This window comes from Convolutriloba macropyga, chromosome 12 (genome assembly GCF_964194025.1).
Source record: "Convolutriloba macropyga chromosome 12, txConMacr16.3, whole genome shotgun sequence".
In the NCBI taxonomy this organism is placed as follows: Eukaryota; Metazoa; Xenacoelomorpha; order Acoela; family Convolutidae; genus Convolutriloba; species Convolutriloba macropyga.
The window spans coordinates 16067965-16087562 of NC_134479.1; the positions used below are offsets into that span (position 1 = coordinate 16067965).

The following is a 19598-nucleotide window of genomic DNA, read 5'->3' on the forward strand; positions in this document are numbered from 1 at the left end:
ATGCTTCAAATGTCAAAAGTTTGGTCATTCGGCAAGCGACTGCAAAGAGGAATTGAGATGTCTACGGTGTGCAGGCAAACACACGGTAAAAAGTTGCAATGAATCAAAAGAATAGGCAAAGTGTGCAAACTGTGGTGGCTCACACGCAACTGTGTATAAAGGCTGTCCAGCATATCAAAACGCCGTGACAGAAGCAAACAAACAGAAACAAGAAACGAAATACTCAAGTGCCATTTCAAGGAAAGATACTCAAAACACTCTGCCATTGACCACTACATTCTCAGTAAAATTAGAAACAGTTTCAATACAATGTCTTATAGCGATTTTATCAGCGTCGTCAGCAACGGTGCCTCCAGAGTATTTAACGAATGAATAGATGGTCAAGAAATTCACGATAGTATTAGGAAAACAAACCTGATGCAAACTGTTAACACAAATATGATTCAGTCAAGCAGCCAACAAAACTTTGCAAATGGACAACATTAAAATTTTACAATGGAACTTTCGTGGCTTAGAAAACAAAATTCATGAATTGTTCTTGTTTCTCACGAAAGAAAATATTGACATTGTTTGCTTAAATGAAGTCAAGAAATGGCAAAAACCTTTCGCACACGAAAAGTACTTCATTGTAACAGAAGCAAAAGCAAGCAGTTTTCATGGTTCTGTTATCATTGCAAAGAAGGGCATAACGGTCAAAGAGATCAGACCAATAAAAACAACAAGAAACAATAACCGACAGGCATTAGAGATAATTGGTGTGAACTTGGAAACACCAATCATTGGAAACCTATGGATAATCAATGTTTACAATTCACCCAATCAAGAACTAAATATTAATGAAATATTTGACAGCAACCTTCAGAACATGTTCATCTGTGGAGATTTCAATTCCCCTCACCAAGAGCTCAATTGTACATACACCAAAAACGGTGAAAAACTGCTGGAAATATTGACGACGGAAACTTCAAACTACTGAATAACGGCTATCCAACCTTTCAATCTAATCAGCATAAGAGCCAAAGCATGCTTGCTTCACATTTCTGCAGTCTTTCAGTCTTTAAATATTTCGACAATTTTCAAGTATTAGAAGATTTCGGAAGCGACCACTCAGCGACACCTACCTCATTGAAGCTTAAAATTCAAACAGAATTCGAGTTAAAAGCCAAAGTCAATTTCGAGAAGTTGAGAAAACATGCAAAAGACAATTAAAAAATTTCATGCTTGTACCCACCAAAGTATCCAAACAAATACAATCTAAATGAACTAAACCATAGCCTCATCGATCTAATTCATAAATCAATCGAACAATCATACGTAAATACGAGTCACCAAATTAGTCCAGAGATAATCAATCTAATGAAGCAAAAGAAAAAGATAAGGAGGCAACTAAAAAGTGCAACGCATGACATTTTCTATCGACTGAGAAAGGAAATCAATTTCTTGCAAAGAGAAATCAGAAGAGCATTCAAACGTTCGGTTGGAAGTCAAAATAGAAAAATAATTGAAAAAGCAAAACACTCAGGCAATAAAGGGTTCAGGAAAGCAATAAAAACTATCACCAGCGGTAAACAACAGTCAAGCGGATCAGATTTACAAATAACTTCGCTGTAACTGACCATGGAAAATGTGAAATGTTTAAAAGCCTACTTAGTGAGACAATGAAAGAACACCAATACCAAAATGAAGACTTACAGATGTATTTTCTCGAGACAGAGCAACAGACAAAACATCTATTAGAAGCCGATCCAAATGAAATAACTGAAGACAATTTCTTAAACGTTGAAGAGTTCAATAAAATTTTGAAACATACAAAAAAATCCTGTCCCGGGCCAGACAAAATAAGCTATCAACTACTGAAGGCGCTACCAAAAAACATTAAAGCTTTCATATGCATAATTATTTCCTGCTCAATTAACAATTCTTACGTACCATGCGTTTGGAAAGACTCACAAGTAACAATGATTCCAAAACCTCAAAAAGACAGGACGAAAGCAGAAAATTACAGACCAATTAGCCTTACCAATTGTATTGCAAAGGTCTGTGAAACTGTTGTTAAAAATCTCATCCTAGACCACTGTGAAGCAAACAAAGTCTCTGGATCATAACAAAGTGCATACAGAGCAAACAGATGCAAAACTGATAATCTCCTTGTTTTGACTCAGCATATAAGTGAAGCATATCAGTGGTCCGAGATGGTGGGACTCGTCTGCCTCGATTTAGAAAAAGCTTTTGATGCAGTCTGGAGATTAGGGTTGATTGACAAACTTAACAAAATCAGAATACAGAAGAAAATCATAAAATGGGTGAATTCTTTCCTCTCACAAAGAAACGTTTACGTAAAAAGCAAGAATACAAGAAGCGAGACGTTCTCACCAACAGCCTGAGTTCCCCAGGGTAGCGTTGTGGCGCCCATATTGTTCTTGATTTATGTCTCTTAACATTCCAGAAACTCCAGCAGAAATTTACCAGTTCGCAGATGACTTTGCATTATTTTACAGGTCAAAGTTCAGTCAGTTAATACAAAGCAAACTCCAAGGTTCACTCAATATACTCATAAACTGGTGTGATAGGCTGAAAATCTAAATATATCCCGCCAAAACAAAGTACATGCTATTCAGAAATCCTTCGAAAAGACAAACAAGTCTCAGCCTAAACATCAATGGAAACCAAATTGAAGAAGCGAAAACCAAGTTCCTATTAATAAACATGACGCCTCACCTAAACTGGAATGAACATTGTAAAGACATCGCAACCAGAGCAAACAAGCGAATCTTCCAGCTGTGGCGTCTAAGCAACCTCAATGTTGAGCAGGAAAGTTTACTACTGCTGTACAAGTCCTGGATCCGGCCTTTATTTCTATATGCAAACGCTTGCTGGCTCAACCAATCGCAAGCGGTTTTCTCTATCATGCAAAAAGCGCAAAACAGAGCGCTAAGAATTTGTTTAAGGAAACCTCGATGGTATACGTGCAAAAGTTACATGAAGAATCTAATTCACCTACTATAAGAAACATTCAGATACGACTGGCAAAAGACTACATCAAGAGCGCACAAATGAACAAAATTGAAACAATTTTACGCCTCATAGAAAAGAAAAGGCAATGTCCAAAGAACAACTGCAAAAGCACATTGGACCTGCTGATTGTTTAGACTAGCTGATTGATGCTCAGCCCTTCTTCGTCCAGTTCTAGCTTAATTAAGTTTCTTTTTTTCTCTCTCTCTTCTACCTACTTATTCTTTCTTTTCCCCCTCTCAGACAAAACTTACCTTCCTGCGCAACAATGTCCAATAACAACTGCAAACGTGGCTAGCCAGAAGTACTCAACGACAAGTAATAGAAATCAGGAATAGCCAGTAAAAATCCTCCGCGGTGTTTATAATGGCTTCGTACCCCAGTAACATTGTACAGTTTAGAGCCAAGGTCACAAATTCAAATTCAAACTCACAAACTCTGGAAACTACTGTTGTAATAAACTTGATTGTTAATGGTTGTACATGAACTTCTTATTTGCGGAAGATTTCTTGCTAAGAACTTGTGTAGTGACTTGTTTAACGCTTCTCGGAAACTTGATTTCAGCAAATTAAAAAATTTTTAGGCTAAAATCATCCATCATTAGACTGGAAATCAGATTGGAGAAATGAACGCTACTAATTTTTCATTTCGTGTCTTTCTCCAGCCTAACAATATTGGTTTCATGTGAATTGAAGAGTTATACCGTGATTATGTTAACTGCAGACGTCTTATTTTTCTGCAGTTGTGAAGGTGGACAAAGACACCAAAATGAAGAGGAGAGTGGAAGATAAGCTGAGGACATTGGCCAAGATCGAGGAGATGAGGGCTAAGAAGGTGGAGGCGGACGAGTCCGCCGAGTCTGTGGCGGAAGCACAGAACAAGAAGGACGGTTTCCTTCTGAGACAGGTATACCTATTTTAAATTTTGTGTAGTTTATTTTTGAATCGAAAATCATTTTGAAGGGCTGGTTGATCAAACAAACCATGTCACTGCTTTTCATCAGTCTACATTTTGCACCATTGAAACGTAAGTGTTTTTTTCTATGTTCTGTAAATTATCATAGTTGAAAGTTATAGCCTACACACATTCACATAGCGGTGATGGATATTGATGGCTCTCGAACGAAATTTGGACAACTTAGGATGATCTGCTTGGGTATTAATTGTGATCTGACGTGTGATTTATGTTATCATTATGTGGATTGAATGAAGATATGGAGGTGATAAATCACTGCCTGCAACCTATTTGCTGGATCTATTCTGCCCCCCCCCCCCCTCCCCAGTCTTTTTTACGCTTCCCAGTTACAAATTATATGTTATATAACACGTAAGTATGTAAAAAAAACTAGCACGTGCGCCTGTGAGGCGTAAAAATATAAGCCCACTAAGCTGGGGGGGCAAACAGAATAGATCCCAATTGCTCTTTAGTGACTTTATAAATGCAACTCATAGTATATAACACATATTTTTGGAAGTATAAGTATGAAACTTTGACCTTTACCGTCTGATATATGGTGAATTTTTCAGGTGATGGCGATAGTGCGTAATCTGCAGATCACAGTGAACAACATCCACGTTAGACTGGAGGATGCATCTACAGACCCCTCGTGCAAAGTGTCCCTGGGGGTATCCCTAGAAAGCCTCACTCTCAAGACATGCAATGAGAGGTGGGAGGAGACACTTGTGACTCAATCCTCAGATGTTTTCTTCAAGGTTTGTGCAAAGCTGAAGTTATAATATGTGTCAAATTGTTCAAAGTTTTCAACATTTATCAATCAAGTTGTCAAATTTTATCCTCGAATCGTCAATCTAAATGTGAGCATAGCATTTGCAAAAGTAAGTTGCAGGCGCTCTATGAACATGACAAGTACTGACTGAGTGTAGTATACTGAATAAATATATACGTTCGTCGTAAACAGAAATGTCAAAAAAAGTTATGAATTTGTTGCAAGAGCCAAATTTCTAGAATTATCAGTTGCTGTCTAGGGCGCTGAGTGCTACTATTGGTATATATGTGACTCTTCTCAATCACAGTTGATTATGCAGTGAGCATTTTAGGTCGCAAGATTGCAGAGCTTGGCTTTCTACTTCACTACCAATTCAAAACTCTACTCAGAACAACCTCCTGCTGACAGAAAATCTCTCAAGGTTGGTTAATCGAAGCAAAGGGTGAAATTGTTTACACCCCCCTCTCTAGGTGGATTGTAACTACCCCTTATAGGGATGCGGGATTGGGGGAAAAGATCACAAACAGTTTGCATATTTTTATTGTACTATCATATACCGTATTTGTTCTTCTGATGTTCTCATTCATGCTGTAGTTTTAATTGGCTGGTCTAAGACTTCTCTTTGCAGATACATACGTCGATACAGTTACAGGTATATCGATTCTATTACAGTTTTATTAGGACCATAGGTTATACTGATTCCTACGATCCGGTTGGCCGATACGTTTAAATGGGCCAAGTTTATTAAAAATCTGCATCTTTTCAAAATTGGAGTTTTCGATCAAAGATAAAGTCAGTGATGGGATATTTGTTTCAGTACCTGGTACGTATTAATGCTTGAGTTTGTTGTGATTGTACCTTCCCTATTATTCTGGTATTTTTTGGAAGCCTTGCAAACCTATGGCACGGTGCATGTTTCCCAACCACTATACGCAATTCCCAAAATCCTGATTTTCAGAAAACCGTCTTATCCTTTTTCTGGATTGCGGCTTTGAGAATCGGTCTGCAGCTGTGCCTGTATTCATATGGCAACTTTGGTTGACAGTACTGGTTTCGTCATTTTTAGTTTAGACTGAACGCTTATTACAATTCAAAGAATTTGAATTGTATTGGGGCTCTGTCTTTTTTACGACTCGAAGAGGAGTATTGGAGAAGTCCTTTTTTTTAAATCAATTTTATTGGATTGAATTTTGAAGCGGGAAATGAAACACGTGAAAGAAATAGGAGTGATTTTGTTGCTGAACAGAATGAAGAGTGGAGCGAAAATAGAGTGGTTTTTTGTTCATATCGTTGTTTTCTAGAGAGCGAGAAATAGAGGTGTGAAAAAAAATTCTGTTAGCGAGCGAAATTTTTTGTTCACGTGCAGCATTTTGAAGCAGTTTTTCTCATTTTTTGGGTTAAGAGATTTGGTTATGATTTGCTTTTAATTTTTGGCTGGGTTTGGTAGTGCTTTGAAGGTTTCTGAAAATTTATATGAATTTTGTGCTAATTCGGATGTTTTTCATGTATTTTGCTGATTTTTGGGCTAATTTGTACGATTTCTTTTCAATATTGTTTTGTTTTACTGCCTCAAATGGGTATTGAAGATACCCCTATTACTTGAGCGGTTTTTAGTTAACACGTGGTTAACAGTTTTGTGGATATGAAGCATTTTTTGTTGAGAAATATGACGAAAAATGTCGAAAATTGGAACTAATTTTCTTAATTTTTTGCAGTTTTTCGGTTTCTTTCTGTTTTATAGACAAGTTTCTTATCCTATTATGACTTGCCTATTGTTTTGCGAGCATCTGGGTACCCTATCGGCTGAGAAGATTTTTTGTTTAGATTTATGTGCTTTTGTAACATTAACAAATATTAACTTTTTCCAGTTTTTTAGTCAAACTTGTTTGTACAACTTATTTTTTCATGATTTGGCTGCAAGTATTTTAAAAAAATCTAAGTGGTTTTAATAGTTACTGGTTGTATTGACGAAGTAACTGTGGCAGAGATAGTTTTTGGGGGTATCAATTTATGACAGAATTCGATTAGATTTTTTGTCATACTTTAAAAGATTTGATTTTTTATTTACTTTTGTTTTAGGGTATTATTTCAAGATAATCGTAAATTATTGCAGGCACGTTCTGTCTGATGAGTAGTTGGATGGCATTTAAGTGGATTTCCACTTCGAGTCGTTTCCGGAATTCTTCCGGCTATGTTTTTTAAGGTCTGTTCACACATTTTCATGATTTTTGAAGTCAAATTGGAGTAGTGATTTTGGTCACGCCGAAACATCACGCCGCAAAACCGCTCGAAAAAGCGAGCGGTTTTGCGGCGTGATTTTTTTGCTCTAAATTTAAAGTGGAGTGAGAAAACGGTGTTTGAACAAAAATTCACTCTCTCGCTAGTGGTTTTTTGTTCACATGCGGCAATTTCACTTTAATTTTTACTGGTTTTTTTTTTTCAATTTTTTGGGTAGGATTTTTTCTAAATGGTTTTTCCAAGCCATTCATAGTCCGTTCTAGGTCTAGTTTTCTGTTAAGTCAATGAAAATTATTTGAATTGTACGTCAGGACTTGTCCTGCTGTTTTTTTATTTCAACTGCTTAAAAAATTATTTTGATTTATAGAGACGATTTCTTGGGCCTCTAAATTATACATCGGTGATACTAAAGAAAAATAAAGTATGACTTCAAAATGGGTCAGTTTTCTTATGGTGCTTGCAAATAAACATGCGATGATGAATTGAATTCTCTGACAAGAAATACCAAACACAATAATGTCGCAACTGAATTTTAACTCACAAATGAATAGCTTACTCAACAAACCGACTGAAAGTATCCGATCTCTTCATTAAAATTGAAATCCAGTCCCTCTTTTTCAAATCGCTAGCCCTCTCTCACATTAATATAGTTCTGCTCTCGCACGAAATTTAAAGCAACTATTGTTAACGTGTGTGATTTTACTACTTGAAAATGATGGTTTTGAGGTTTTTTTACCGGAAGTACTGCGTTTTGAATGAACTAAAAGCGAACATGAGTAAAATTGCCGTGTGGACTAATTATTTCTTTATCGAGAGAAGTTTTTTGATTATGCGCTGCGTTCAGTGAGTTTTTTTTTACTTCGAAAAGTGTTTTTTGACAAAATGGCGCATATAGAAAACCGTTTCTAGCCGTTTTGTCGTCCAATTGATTGCTTTTTGCTTGTAGTTTAGTTTTAAGTAGAATTAATTTTTGTTGGATTCTGTATTATTATGTAACCCTCTTCGGTAGTTTCTAGACTAATAATGCGTTTCAAGTTCAAATTGGGCATATATTTCTAAATTTTCTAGTTAATTTTTGGCTTTTTAATTTCTTCATTTTTGAATTTTTAAGTTGCTTTTTTACAAAAATCAGAAAGTCAGTGCTTATGGCAACTTCCTTTTGTGCTGAGTGACTAGTAAAGAGCTTCAAGTTCAAATTGGGCGCACGTTTCTAGATTTTTTGTTCATTTTTTCATTAATTACTTTTTTTTTGTTGGCAACTTCCCTTTGACAATTGGTGCATTGGATGCCTTTTTAAATAACTTTAGGTATTCTGGTTTTATAAAATTAGACACATGCTAATCCGAGTTTGGCCGTTTTTGTGAACTTTTTTTTCAGTTTTTTTGTATTTGGTTTTAATTACTTTTTTGTGCACCGTCAGGGATTTCACTTTCCTTTGATGTTATTTTTTATACTTAAAATCTTTGAAATTCAGTAAAGAGCCTTTCATTAAAAGCGATTTAGAAAAATTTGACGTTTTGCAAAAATATTTTAATGTTTCAATTCTTTGAACTGTTTTTACTTTTTTTTCTGTTAAGAAGGATGACATTTTTTTGTTCATAAACCTGGAATGCTGAATAATGAAATGCTTTGGTTTTCTACTGCATTTTTTTCATTTAGTCTTTCTATTTACTATGTTTTCTACAATATTTCCACATTCTAGCATGCATGATTCTAGCATTCTCCTGTAGACCTAAAAACCTATTTGCCTGTGCTTTATCAGTTGTTAAAACATTGTATGATTTTAGCCTTATTTAGATTTTTGTTCGTTTTCTGTTTGCAATTGATTTAGTTTTAATATAATGCGGCACTACGTCTTTTAATATAATGCGGCATTGAGAATTTGCTGTAATTCCTTATAAAAATGATTTTTAATTTTCTGCAAATATTCTTGGGGCCTTGAATTTTATTGTTTTTGTCTTTTTGTTTGGTTGTTTATTTTGAAATAGTTTGAACTAATTTGGCTCTGATATCTCCATCAGGAGAGAAATATCTTTTATTGTCTGAATTGCTGTGATAACAATAATAGATCAATAATTATTACAATTATTACTGAGTGTAATTTTTTGATCCAGTTGCAACTGGTTATAGTGTCTACAAAGATTTTGTTAAAAATTAATTTACATTTCTAAAAAACGTGACTGCGTGCAGTGAAATTTCGGCGTTAATTTTTTTTAGAAACTTTGTTTGTGGTGCTAGCAGGTTTCATGTGAGTCAATAATAGCTAGCGCCGTATTCTTCAGAACTCGTTTGGGGAGGTGCTCGTTGCAAGCCTGGCGTTTGTTCACTTGATTCCTCGAAATGTTCTTGCGAGCGAAGAAGATATGGGTGGTATCATATAAAAGCTCCTGAAGAGCTGAATTTTTTCGTGAAAATGTTTTTGCCGGGAATATGACTTTTTTAAGAAAAAAGGGTTTGTCTTAAAGAAATCTGAAACCAAATAGGTAATTTCATCAGTAATGGAAATATTCGTCGATTTCATTACTGATTAAAAGACGTGTCAGCTTCTCAGTGGTAAAGCCCAGAGGGCATTAAGTTGATGGTAACTCGTAGAATCGTAGACACGTTTTATTAGAATAGTACGCCTAGTCGCTAAGTATGTGATTCACCAAAACTGCTTAAAAAATTCATTTAGTGAATGGCGGATCCCTCTCCATCACCTCCATCCCTCCTCAGTTAAGCTTAAGCTAGCCTCCGTATGGTGCAGCTAACTACCGACGAACTCAACCGCTCGCCAGTCGTTTGAGACGCAATTTCCCGGACAATAGTGTGTATGAACGAATGTTTGAACGAAGTAGCTTTTTGCTCATTCGATATTGACACGTGTTAGCTATTTGCATGTTGCATGAAGAAATGAAATTAAGAACTCAAAGGGCGGATAAATTATGAACCTCGATTTTTACGCCTTTTTTGTCTGAAGTGATCATTCAAGCTTGATAGCACAACTAATTATTATGGAGCACATTTTGGGATTCGTACAGCACAATATTTTGAAGAATCCTTGATAGCTTTAATTTGATTTCGTTTGCTTTCAATCGGGCATGCGACGACCATTTAAATTGCTGTTTTTGCAACTTTTGTCATTTCTTTGATGGTCTTTTGAGATACAAATTTTTAGGGTATCCTGAGGGCGACAATAGCCAAAGAGGGAGGTCGTCTACCACCTGCTTATGAATACTTAGTCAAACCACTATCTGCAGATGCACGAGTATGGGTTGTGCCTAATCCTCGACGATGCAAAACTGGTAACACCATTTAAATGTATTGAAAGCATTGAATCTTTCAGTGTTTTCCGGTTATTTCAATTTCTAACCATCGCTGAGTAGAATTTAATCATGTGCAACTGCTTTCTTCCTTTAGGTTTATATATAGTGAAATTTGATTCCGGTTTTTGGGCTGTAGCTGTTAAAGCATCGTAACTGTTTCTCTTTTTTTCAAGACAAGTAGTTTAGTTTAGATTATAAGCAAAAGGTTAAAGATACTTGAAACAGAACAAAAAATTATTGAAAATCACGCAAGCATTGATTAATAGTATTTTGGAAATCAAATCAACAAGGAGGCTCGGTAATGTGCGATCGCACATAAGGTTCCGACCCCGCTCATCCACAATTTTGACATAATTCTCTACCAAATGAGGAACAGATAGAAAAACCCAAAAATTCAATTAATTTTCAAAAAAGATTTGTATATGAACGAAAAGATAGCCTCCAAAGCAAATAACTCTGTGGAGTAAAAAAAGAAGGAAGCATTAGATTGATGAGATATGCCAATATTAAGAAAGCGGGTCAAGATGAACAGCAAAATTAAACAACAACAACAAACATTAATTACATCAAAAACTTTATGTCCGTTTTAAAAACAAAACTTAATATCAAAGTCAAAATAGTGTCAGATGAAACTGAAACTAAACAAAATAACTTGTAAAAGATATGGGACCAGTCAATAATAAGGCTTGGTAACAATTAGACAATAAAGAACAAAATCTGTTAAAACAGTTGAAAACAAGTTGGAAATTTCGCTCATTTTTTTAAAAAAAAAAACAATTAATTTCAAAGTAATGAAAACAATTGGAAATCAAGTAAAACGTCCCATAGGTTTAAATTTTCCAATGCTTCTACATACGGGAATTAAGAACTGTCGGTATTCAATGTTAATGCAAATAGAAAATAACAACAAATAGAGAACAAACAAAAAATCAGTTAAAACTTGTCAGAAAACGCTTTCGAAGCCGTAAAGCCATACTTTGGGCCTAAAATATGTTTGATAGCAGCCTCGGCGGACACCGATGAAGTATTATTTGACCTATAATTATTGAAACTAGGTAACAAGTAGACAAAAAGAAAAAGGCGAAATTAAGTAATACTATTTTTTTCGAAAAAAAATTGTTTCCAAAGAGATCAAAGCCATTAACTACAAAATGAAATAATTAAATAGGTTCGTTGATTCTTCCATGGGAAGCACTTGAGACGTGCAATTATCTAGAATATGTCTTACGTCTACAAAGAACGTCAAAAACTACTTAGATCAAAAATTAAATTTTTTTTGTGGAAAACCCGTGTCGAAGCCAGAAAAGTCATAACGAATTTTTAGAAAAACCTTAGATTTTGTGACCCCAATCCCTTTTGACACCTTTTCTTGACAACAAAAATGACATATTTGGCCTGTAATTAACAAGACTAGTTAACAAACAGAAAAAATTGAACAAAATTGTGAAGTTAAAACGTGTTTTTTTTTGTAAAACAATTGTTTTCAAATGTGAAAGCCATCAGTTATCTACTAATATCCAAATATCTGCTTATCTATCCTTCCTTCAATACCAATAGGACCGTGTTATTGTACTGGAAAATAAGCATAACCGTGTTATTGTACGACTAAAAGACAAAGTAAAAAGATAAAAAAATTTTTGAAATTCTTCAAGAAAGTAGTGTCGAAGCCGTTAAAACCATAATCTACCTTTTCAAGGATCATATTTTTATCAATTGTGCTCTATTTTGAACGCCAATAATGTGATATATGAACGGTTAATAGCTTGATAATGTGTCAAATTTAGAAAGTGTGAAAAACGGGCAAATACCTAAAAATAAAATAAGATTTTAAATCTAGTAGTATCGAAGCAAGAAAACCATAATTTAAGGCGTAAAACCGCATAATTATTGGATTTAAATTCAGTAGAAAGAGAAAGCATTCTTTCTTTGCTGACAATAATCTACAAGTTGACCAAATTAAGTGAAAAATGGAGGCAAAGTTCAATAAGCCATTATTCATTTAAAATCCAAATTTTTTTAAAAGTCAAAACGACCATAAGCTGTCAAGTAATTAACTAGACAAACTTTTTTGGAGCTAATTAGGACGTCAAATTAACCTATCAATAGTGAGCTTTGATTTGAAATTTTCGTTTATGTAAATAATATAAAAAAGATCGATTTTTTTTTTTATAAAAAGACCGACTGATTACAATCCGAATTATTTTTGGATTGTAACTTTCCACGATTGGTCCAAAACTAGCCCTGCTAATGCTTTCCCTCAATTAAGAACACTTAATTTCCGAGTGTTATAGAGATAGATATTTTGTTAGTTAAAAAATTAAAAATAATTGCCGCGTTTTTGATAATCAACGAGTTAAGTTTGCAAAAAACGGCAAAGTTTTAATTACGGAGCACTCCCAACAGAAGTTGAAGTAGAAATGGCCCCCTTTTGAGTCTACAAAGATTGTATTGGTGGTTTTTGGGTGTGTACTTCCTGCAAATTTAATCAAAGTGGACTAAAGAAACTTATTTCGTGCTGTTTTTGATGAAGAACTCTGATTTATTCTGATGAAGAACTCTGAAAAAATAGAAATAGCCTAGAATATTTTTTTTGTCTTTAGCAATAAAATCAATAAACATGTTTTAAAAAAATTTTAACAAATTTTCGCAAAATTGGCGAAATTGTAGTCGGAAATTGGCGAAAACTCCTGAAAATGTGAATAAAATCAACGGAATTCACTCTTATTTTCTCAAAAGTTTAAACCTTGATAACTCCCTGTAAAAAACGAAAATCAAAAAAATCTTTTTAATTCCATATTCTACGCTGGACAAGCTTTCTAATGATACCAGTCTCAACTCTCTACGGTGAATATATCGATCGGTCAAAATTGACTGAACAAAAAAAACCCCATTTGAGTATATAGTTCCTCCCCCCTCAAGAGGGTCGGAACAATAAATTTGATCAAATCATCAAATTTAAAAAATTGTTTTCCTCCGTTGAAAAAGCTGAATGTTTCGTCTCAAATTGGATCGCTTAGTAAAAGAATTTATGGAAGCTATTTATAATAAATTATTGTTAGATGATGGAAATGTTTCAAGGTGATCTCAAATACAGACAGATCTTAACAGATCCTAAGAGTTCTCGTAAATTACCATTTTTATTATCAGGTCAGGCCCAGCTGTACATTGACATGGTTATCCATGATGTGGCAATTGCAGCCAGCAAGACTCAGGTCCACTCAGCCATTGCTCTTATAGAGTCGACTGATTTGCTGCGAATGAAGAACAAGTACAAGAAGTTCAGACCTGCTGACTTGTCAAGTCCAAAAGCAAAGTGAGCAATGAATTGGTTCTTTTTGATCTTTTTTGTTAATTTGCTCCGCAAATTCGGTTTCTTTCAAACAGCTGAATGCATGTACTGTTTTTTTATTATACCGTTTTGTATATGAATAATTTTTAAACTTGCATGCGCTCGTATTCTGTTCTGCGGAGGATGTTTTTTACTGTTTTATATATGTTGACCGTGAATTCCGGAATGTTTAGTTTTCGTGATTGCTTAGGTGGGATTTCGCCATCAAATGTATTTTGGTCAAAACAGTCCGACCCAAACTTGATGTCTGGAAATGGGAGAACATCAAAAGACACCGAGACACCTGCAATAAGTACCAGCAAATCATGGAAAAAATCTACTCTAGCAAGTCGAACGTCAAACTGACGGAAGCTGAGGAAATGGAGAAGACATTAGCAGAAGCAACTTTGGACGTCTTCGATTTGGATCTCTGTCGACGACTTGCACAACAGTCGGTGAAGTTGACAAAAGAGGCTTTGGCGAAGGAGCAGAAACGGAAAAAGCAGGAAAAATCTAGTAGTGGCTGGTTCGGATGGGGTAGTTCGAAAAAGAAAAGCAAGTCTGAGCCGGAATCGACACCCGAGTCCTTTGAGGAAACGGTCGAAAATGAAATAGAGAAAGGAACGATGACGTTTTGACACTTATAAGTTTGTCGAAAAGTGTCATCTTTCTAGAATAAAAAAACCATATAGGGAATTTTCGGCTTAGGCTTCAAACTTTTGGTCTTTACCTCGAAGAAGCTCACTATAAAAGGAAGAGATTGTCAAATTTCTTTAGGTACATCCATTTTTCCATAGGAAGATCTTTTCTTTTCCATAGGAAGGAAGAGTTTGTTCCAAGTTTTAAGTTTGCATCGATTTGTGCGCGTTTGATGATTTAATTTTTGAAATTTTTTTACAAATAACAAAACATTGACACCCGTACTCTTCGACATCTCGTTTCGACAAATATTTAACCGACAAAGAGTGAGTGGCTTGAAAGAATTTATAGGAAAAGTGTCGAAACGTAATCTCAGGGATGAACGACTCGAAGAACAAAGCGGAGCTGTACAAGGCTCTAGGCTATGACGACAGTGAAGATAGTGGTATGATGAATTACAGTCTCATGCCGAAGGACTTCATTCAAATGGAGATAGGAGTGGGGCTCAAAAAGTTCTCTGTTGCTCTAGCTGAAGATATGGGTAGGTTTTGTCGCATTATCCTAATATTTACTGATCATTCGTCGGTTTTCTGTTTGACTTTTAAAAATGGAGATTAAAATTAACCACTTTGTTAAACTTACATGCTTGAAATTTATAAATCGAATACTATTATTGTTAAATTAGAACAAGTTCGTTTTTTAATAATCTAATGAAAAATTTTATTTGAAGCCTGCTACTATTCTGTCTATTGGAACTCTTTTGTGCCTGATAATAATTTCTGCTGTTACTTTTTGTAACACCTCTGCAACACTTAAAATCATCCTTGTGTAAATCAATTTTTTGAACAAATTTAAATATAAATAAATTTCTAAATAAATTGAAATCCCTTAATCATGATCAAAATCTTCCATTTTCTGATCAAGGATTACGTTTCACGAAATTTTATGGCATACGATTGTTTACCAGTGTTCTCACAGATCAGGTAATTTTCGGAGTACAAACAGATAATTTGCTCGCAATCTACATCTCGTTGAGGTGGTCGATTTCTCGGGCTTGCAATTATCGCCAAATTCTTAAGCCTATTTTTGAGCTGCTTCTGAAGGAAAGATAGTTGTTCCATATAGCAATATTGCTTCAAAAAGTATAGTGCTGTTTACAGGTGGAGGTGTATTGCAAAACGTCTCAAAGATCAGCATGCTTAATCTGAAAACGTCGCTCATTCGGCAGCCCACGCCCGATTATCTCAAAGCCAAATTCGACTTGGGTCGTCTCGAAATTGACGGAAGTCTGGAACCAACTGATGATCCGAGGAACACCAAAACACCTCAACTTCTCTCGATTGTCCAGCAGAACTCAGCTAAGTCTTTGATTTCTCTCGTCTTCGAGATGAATCCCTTAACAAATACTGATGTCGACTTCGCTATTCGAGTGCGATCCGAATCTGTGCAGGTAACGTATGATTGCAGAACTATTCAAAACTTGATTGATTTCTTCAAAACGAAGCATGAGCCGACCTTGGTTGTTGACGACGTGAAAGACGCAGCTAACAGACAAATGAAAAAATTCAGCAATACTTCAACAGCTGGTGTGTTGTATCTACTTGAGAAGCACAAGGTCATATTCTTAGATGTCGATTTGGAACCCTCATTTGCTCTGATACCTGCCGAAGGTAAGGAGTACCGTTCTTTTACTTTACCATACGCACCATGTAATTTACGATGTCTAGATGTATTGTTGTGGTCTAGTTATTACAGCTTTAATTGATATAATCTGTGAAACCCCAATGTGAGAATATGCTTTCCTCTGCTCAAGGTGATGGCTATTCTTAACTGAAAGCTTACATAAGTATTTCAAGTACTGAAAGTATTTCAGTCAGTTGTCAATATGTAATCTCGTTTAAATTTTGTCCAGCTGCTTCTCATGAAAAATCTTTGAAAGGTTTAAATACTAATTGTATGTTTATCAGGAGACGGTACTTTCTTTGTATAGTTGATATCACATTTCTGTTCAGAACCAGACGTGCTCTCCTTCCTTCTCTTTTGATTCGATTGTGTTATAATAATTACTATAGCTGTGTATTCTATGTGGTTGGTGAAACAGACCTGAGGCAATCTTTTTTAATGAAAAATAATTTCTGGTCTATATATCATCTCAGTTATCTATTATAGCCCACAGGCTGCGTGATTCTGCTTGACGTCACTGTGAACTTCTGGCGTTTATCAAGAATAACGTAGCGGTTCTAGATTTTTGAGCCAAAATTTGGAAGTACTTCTGCAGAGTCACGCAACCTTGCTTCAAACTTCGAAAGCCAGATAAAGAAAGCGATGATTGAGTCCAGTCTGTAGCCACCTTTGCAATTTTGGTACCAAAAGCAAGCTTGTTAAAAGCTTATTGATTTTTATATGGATGTACATAAAATGAAAATGAAGGCTTGACAGCATACTTATGATCGTTAAAGTCGATTCCAAGGGGCTTGAAATAGGTCTTTTTAACTACAGCTGTTCATGAGGAACTTATTGTGTATGAGGTAAAAAAAGACTGAAAGATGCGCGTTTTTTTCAGGTAAAATTAGACCGGACAAACCTGTGGTCATTTTCAAAACCGGAAGTTTGCAAGTTGTCACGCAGAACACGAAATCAGCGTTCAGATCTGCCAAAGCGGCTACAGAGATGAGCGCGAAGCAGTTGACGAAAACAAATACTTTTGATGAGATTAAAGACAAGCCGTATGACAGGTATAATTGTACACTTAGCCAAGTACAGCTGTTCTACTTGGAGCAAAGTTACAATTGGAAGGAAGTTGCCTTCAATCCAGACTCCTCCGAATCTCTCGTCAAGGTAAGCAATTTATAAAGAAAGTTTTAATAACCTGTGTTTTATAATGATAAAGCGAGATTGATATGCCCATTGAAAGACAAGAACCTCTAGCTGTAGTGCGTAGACCAATGACAACGTTTGACGGCGGGAAAACTAGCAGTGAGCCGTCTTCCGATCCTCTAGGTTGAAAACGCCCTGGTATTTTTTAGTGCTTTTCCAATTGAGAGAATAAAGGTTCAGTGGTACGTAAAGTTCAGAGAGCTTGTTTGTAGATTTCTATACTGGTCATTTTGCTGAATTTTTTGAACATTAAAAGCTTCATGATAAGGCTACATGTAATGCTAATCGTCGATCGATCAATGCTCCGAATTTATGAAAAGATATAATTTGCGAAGTCGAAGATTTGATTGATGGGAGCAGCTACCTGCAATCTGTTGACTGTTCCTGTTTCAGCCTATCGTGTTGACATTTAATTTGCAAAAATGTCTGGTCATGGACGACCCGGAATTTCCTGTAATCAAAGTTGCAGGAGCACTACAGGATCTCTCTGTGAAGATCTCTGATCTCAGGATGATTCGCCTGATGATCTTCTTGAAAGATTTGAAGTTTCCAAAAACCGATGACTACTCGGTTGTGGTTCCAGCAGATGCAAATATCGCTAAAAAGCCTAGTGTTCAGGTGTATAAGGGAAAACAGGCGACACAAATCGACGGTAAGATTATATCAACTTATTATACAAACTTTTTCTAGCTGCGAAACTGTAAGGTGAGCGGAGCTATATTGCGGTGCTCTTGGTTTTTACGACTCGAATAATAGTATTGGTTTTTTTACCGGAAGTAGTATTCGTTCAGACGCTGTTTTGACCTGAAAGCGAAAGTAAGTAAAATTGCCGCGGGAACTTTTTTTCTGAGCGAGAGAAGTTTCTTGATCATGCGCTGCGTTTAATGAATGACTTTTTGACTTTGAAAAGTATTTTTGACAGAATGGCACATATAGATAAGCGTTTTTAGCCGTTTTTTCGTCTAAGTGGCCCAGTTTTTTTGCTTGTAATTTGGTATTTTTCATTCGATGCTATATTAAAATGTATACCTCGGAAATTGATACCACCGTGTTTTGCAGAGCCTGAGAATGCGTTTCAAGTTCGAAATTGGTTCTCTTGATTTTTTTAGTTAGTTTTTGGCTTTCTTTCTATTAATTTTTATCATTTTTGGACCTTTCAGCCGTCTATTTGTCAAAAATCAGTTAATATGGCAAGTTCCCTTTGATAATTCATATACTCAACGCCTCTTTCTACCTCGAAGTAATTTTGTTTTATAAAATTGTGCATATGCCAATCCAATTTTGGTAGTTTTTTTTCAACTTTTCTCAGTTTTTTGTTTGTATTTTGGTTTTAATTACTGGAAATAGTCGTTTTGTGCAACATGAGGGACTTTAAGTTCGTTTCAATAAAATTTCTTTCCTTTTTTGGCGTTCAGTTTGCGGAAAAACAGTTAAAATTTTCATAAAAACAGTCTTAAAAATTTTTTGGCCAGCTTTTTGCAAAATGTTTCAATGTTTCGTTTGTGTGAATTCTGCTTTTATTTTTTTGTTCTGTTCAGGAGGATGGATCCTTGTCTCGGAGGACTCGTTGTCTTTTCTATGTCTCGAATCCTGAGCAATGAAATGTATTCGTTTTTCTTGATCTTATTTGATTTTTGACTTTCAAGAATTATGTGTTGGTTTTGTCTTTTTTGCGGTGATTAGAAATCCAATTGTTGTGGTTTTCTGGTTCATAAATTTGAGCGTTCTTTTTTGAAAAATTTAACTTAGTTTCTAACATTATTATCTGCCGTTTGCTTTTGCAATCTTAGAGACAAGATTGATGAATTAATTGAGAGCAATTGATAGCCCGGTCAGCTTTTTAGCCTATCAATTTTTTGACGATTCTAATTATTTCGGACTTTTTTAACGTTTCCAAACGTTTTCAATAATATAAAGTTTTGCTGAATGTCTTTTCTCTTGGTGGCAGTGGTTTTAATTTAACCAATTTTTAGATCAGACCTGGGAAGGTAATGAGCTAATGGTTTAATACAAAAGGTTATGGCTTCAGCTGCAATTATGTTTTTTTTTGTGAAGTTTTGACGCTTCTAGTTGCTTCTGGAATTCTTCCGGCTATGTTTTTGTTTTGTTGTCTGACGCTCTTTTTCGTTTTACATTTTGTTCTGAACATTCTGTCGCTTCACGTTTTCTGTCATTTTTTGACACTTGATTTCTTTCTTTTTGCGTGACCTAAATTGCTCGCATTCAGAATTTATGTCTGTTGCTAAAACAAAGTTGTTTGTAATATAATAGAGCATGGAAGTGTAACCTAGTGGTTAATGGACTTTTCTCCAAATCTATCTGTATTTTACGGCACGCAAGTCTATTCTTTCGCAGCTATTCCGGCAGTCTGCCGGCTATGTTGATGAAATTTTCTGAAAGTCAACTCTTGAAATTGTTTAATGAACTTACGGAGTATCGCAAAAGGAAGGACGGTACATTACTTTCGTCAAAA

At 35.4% G+C, this 19598-nt stretch overlaps 1 protein-coding gene across 1 annotated transcript in view; it reads left to right on the plus strand.

The window, feature by feature from the left end:
• Positions 1 to 19598, plus strand: part of LOC142350401 (intermembrane lipid transfer protein VPS13A-like) — a 229852-nt gene that overhangs the window by 39205 nt on the left and 171049 nt on the right. The window contains exons 2-11 of the mRNA XM_075402248.1: positions 3755 to 3918; positions 4539 to 4724; positions 5070 to 5159; positions 10134 to 10260; positions 13429 to 13594; positions 13821 to 14228; positions 14623 to 14789; positions 15409 to 15918; positions 16812 to 17086; positions 17519 to 17777. Coding sequence (XP_075258363.1) covers positions 3755 to 3918; positions 4539 to 4724; positions 5070 to 5159; positions 10134 to 10260; positions 13429 to 13594; positions 13821 to 14228; positions 14623 to 14789; positions 15409 to 15918; positions 16812 to 17086; positions 17519 to 17777 — 2352 coding nt within the window. The remainder of the gene's footprint in view (positions 1 to 3754; positions 3919 to 4538; positions 4725 to 5069; positions 5160 to 10133; positions 10261 to 13428; positions 13595 to 13820; positions 14229 to 14622; positions 14790 to 15408; positions 15919 to 16811; positions 17087 to 17518; positions 17778 to 19598) is intronic.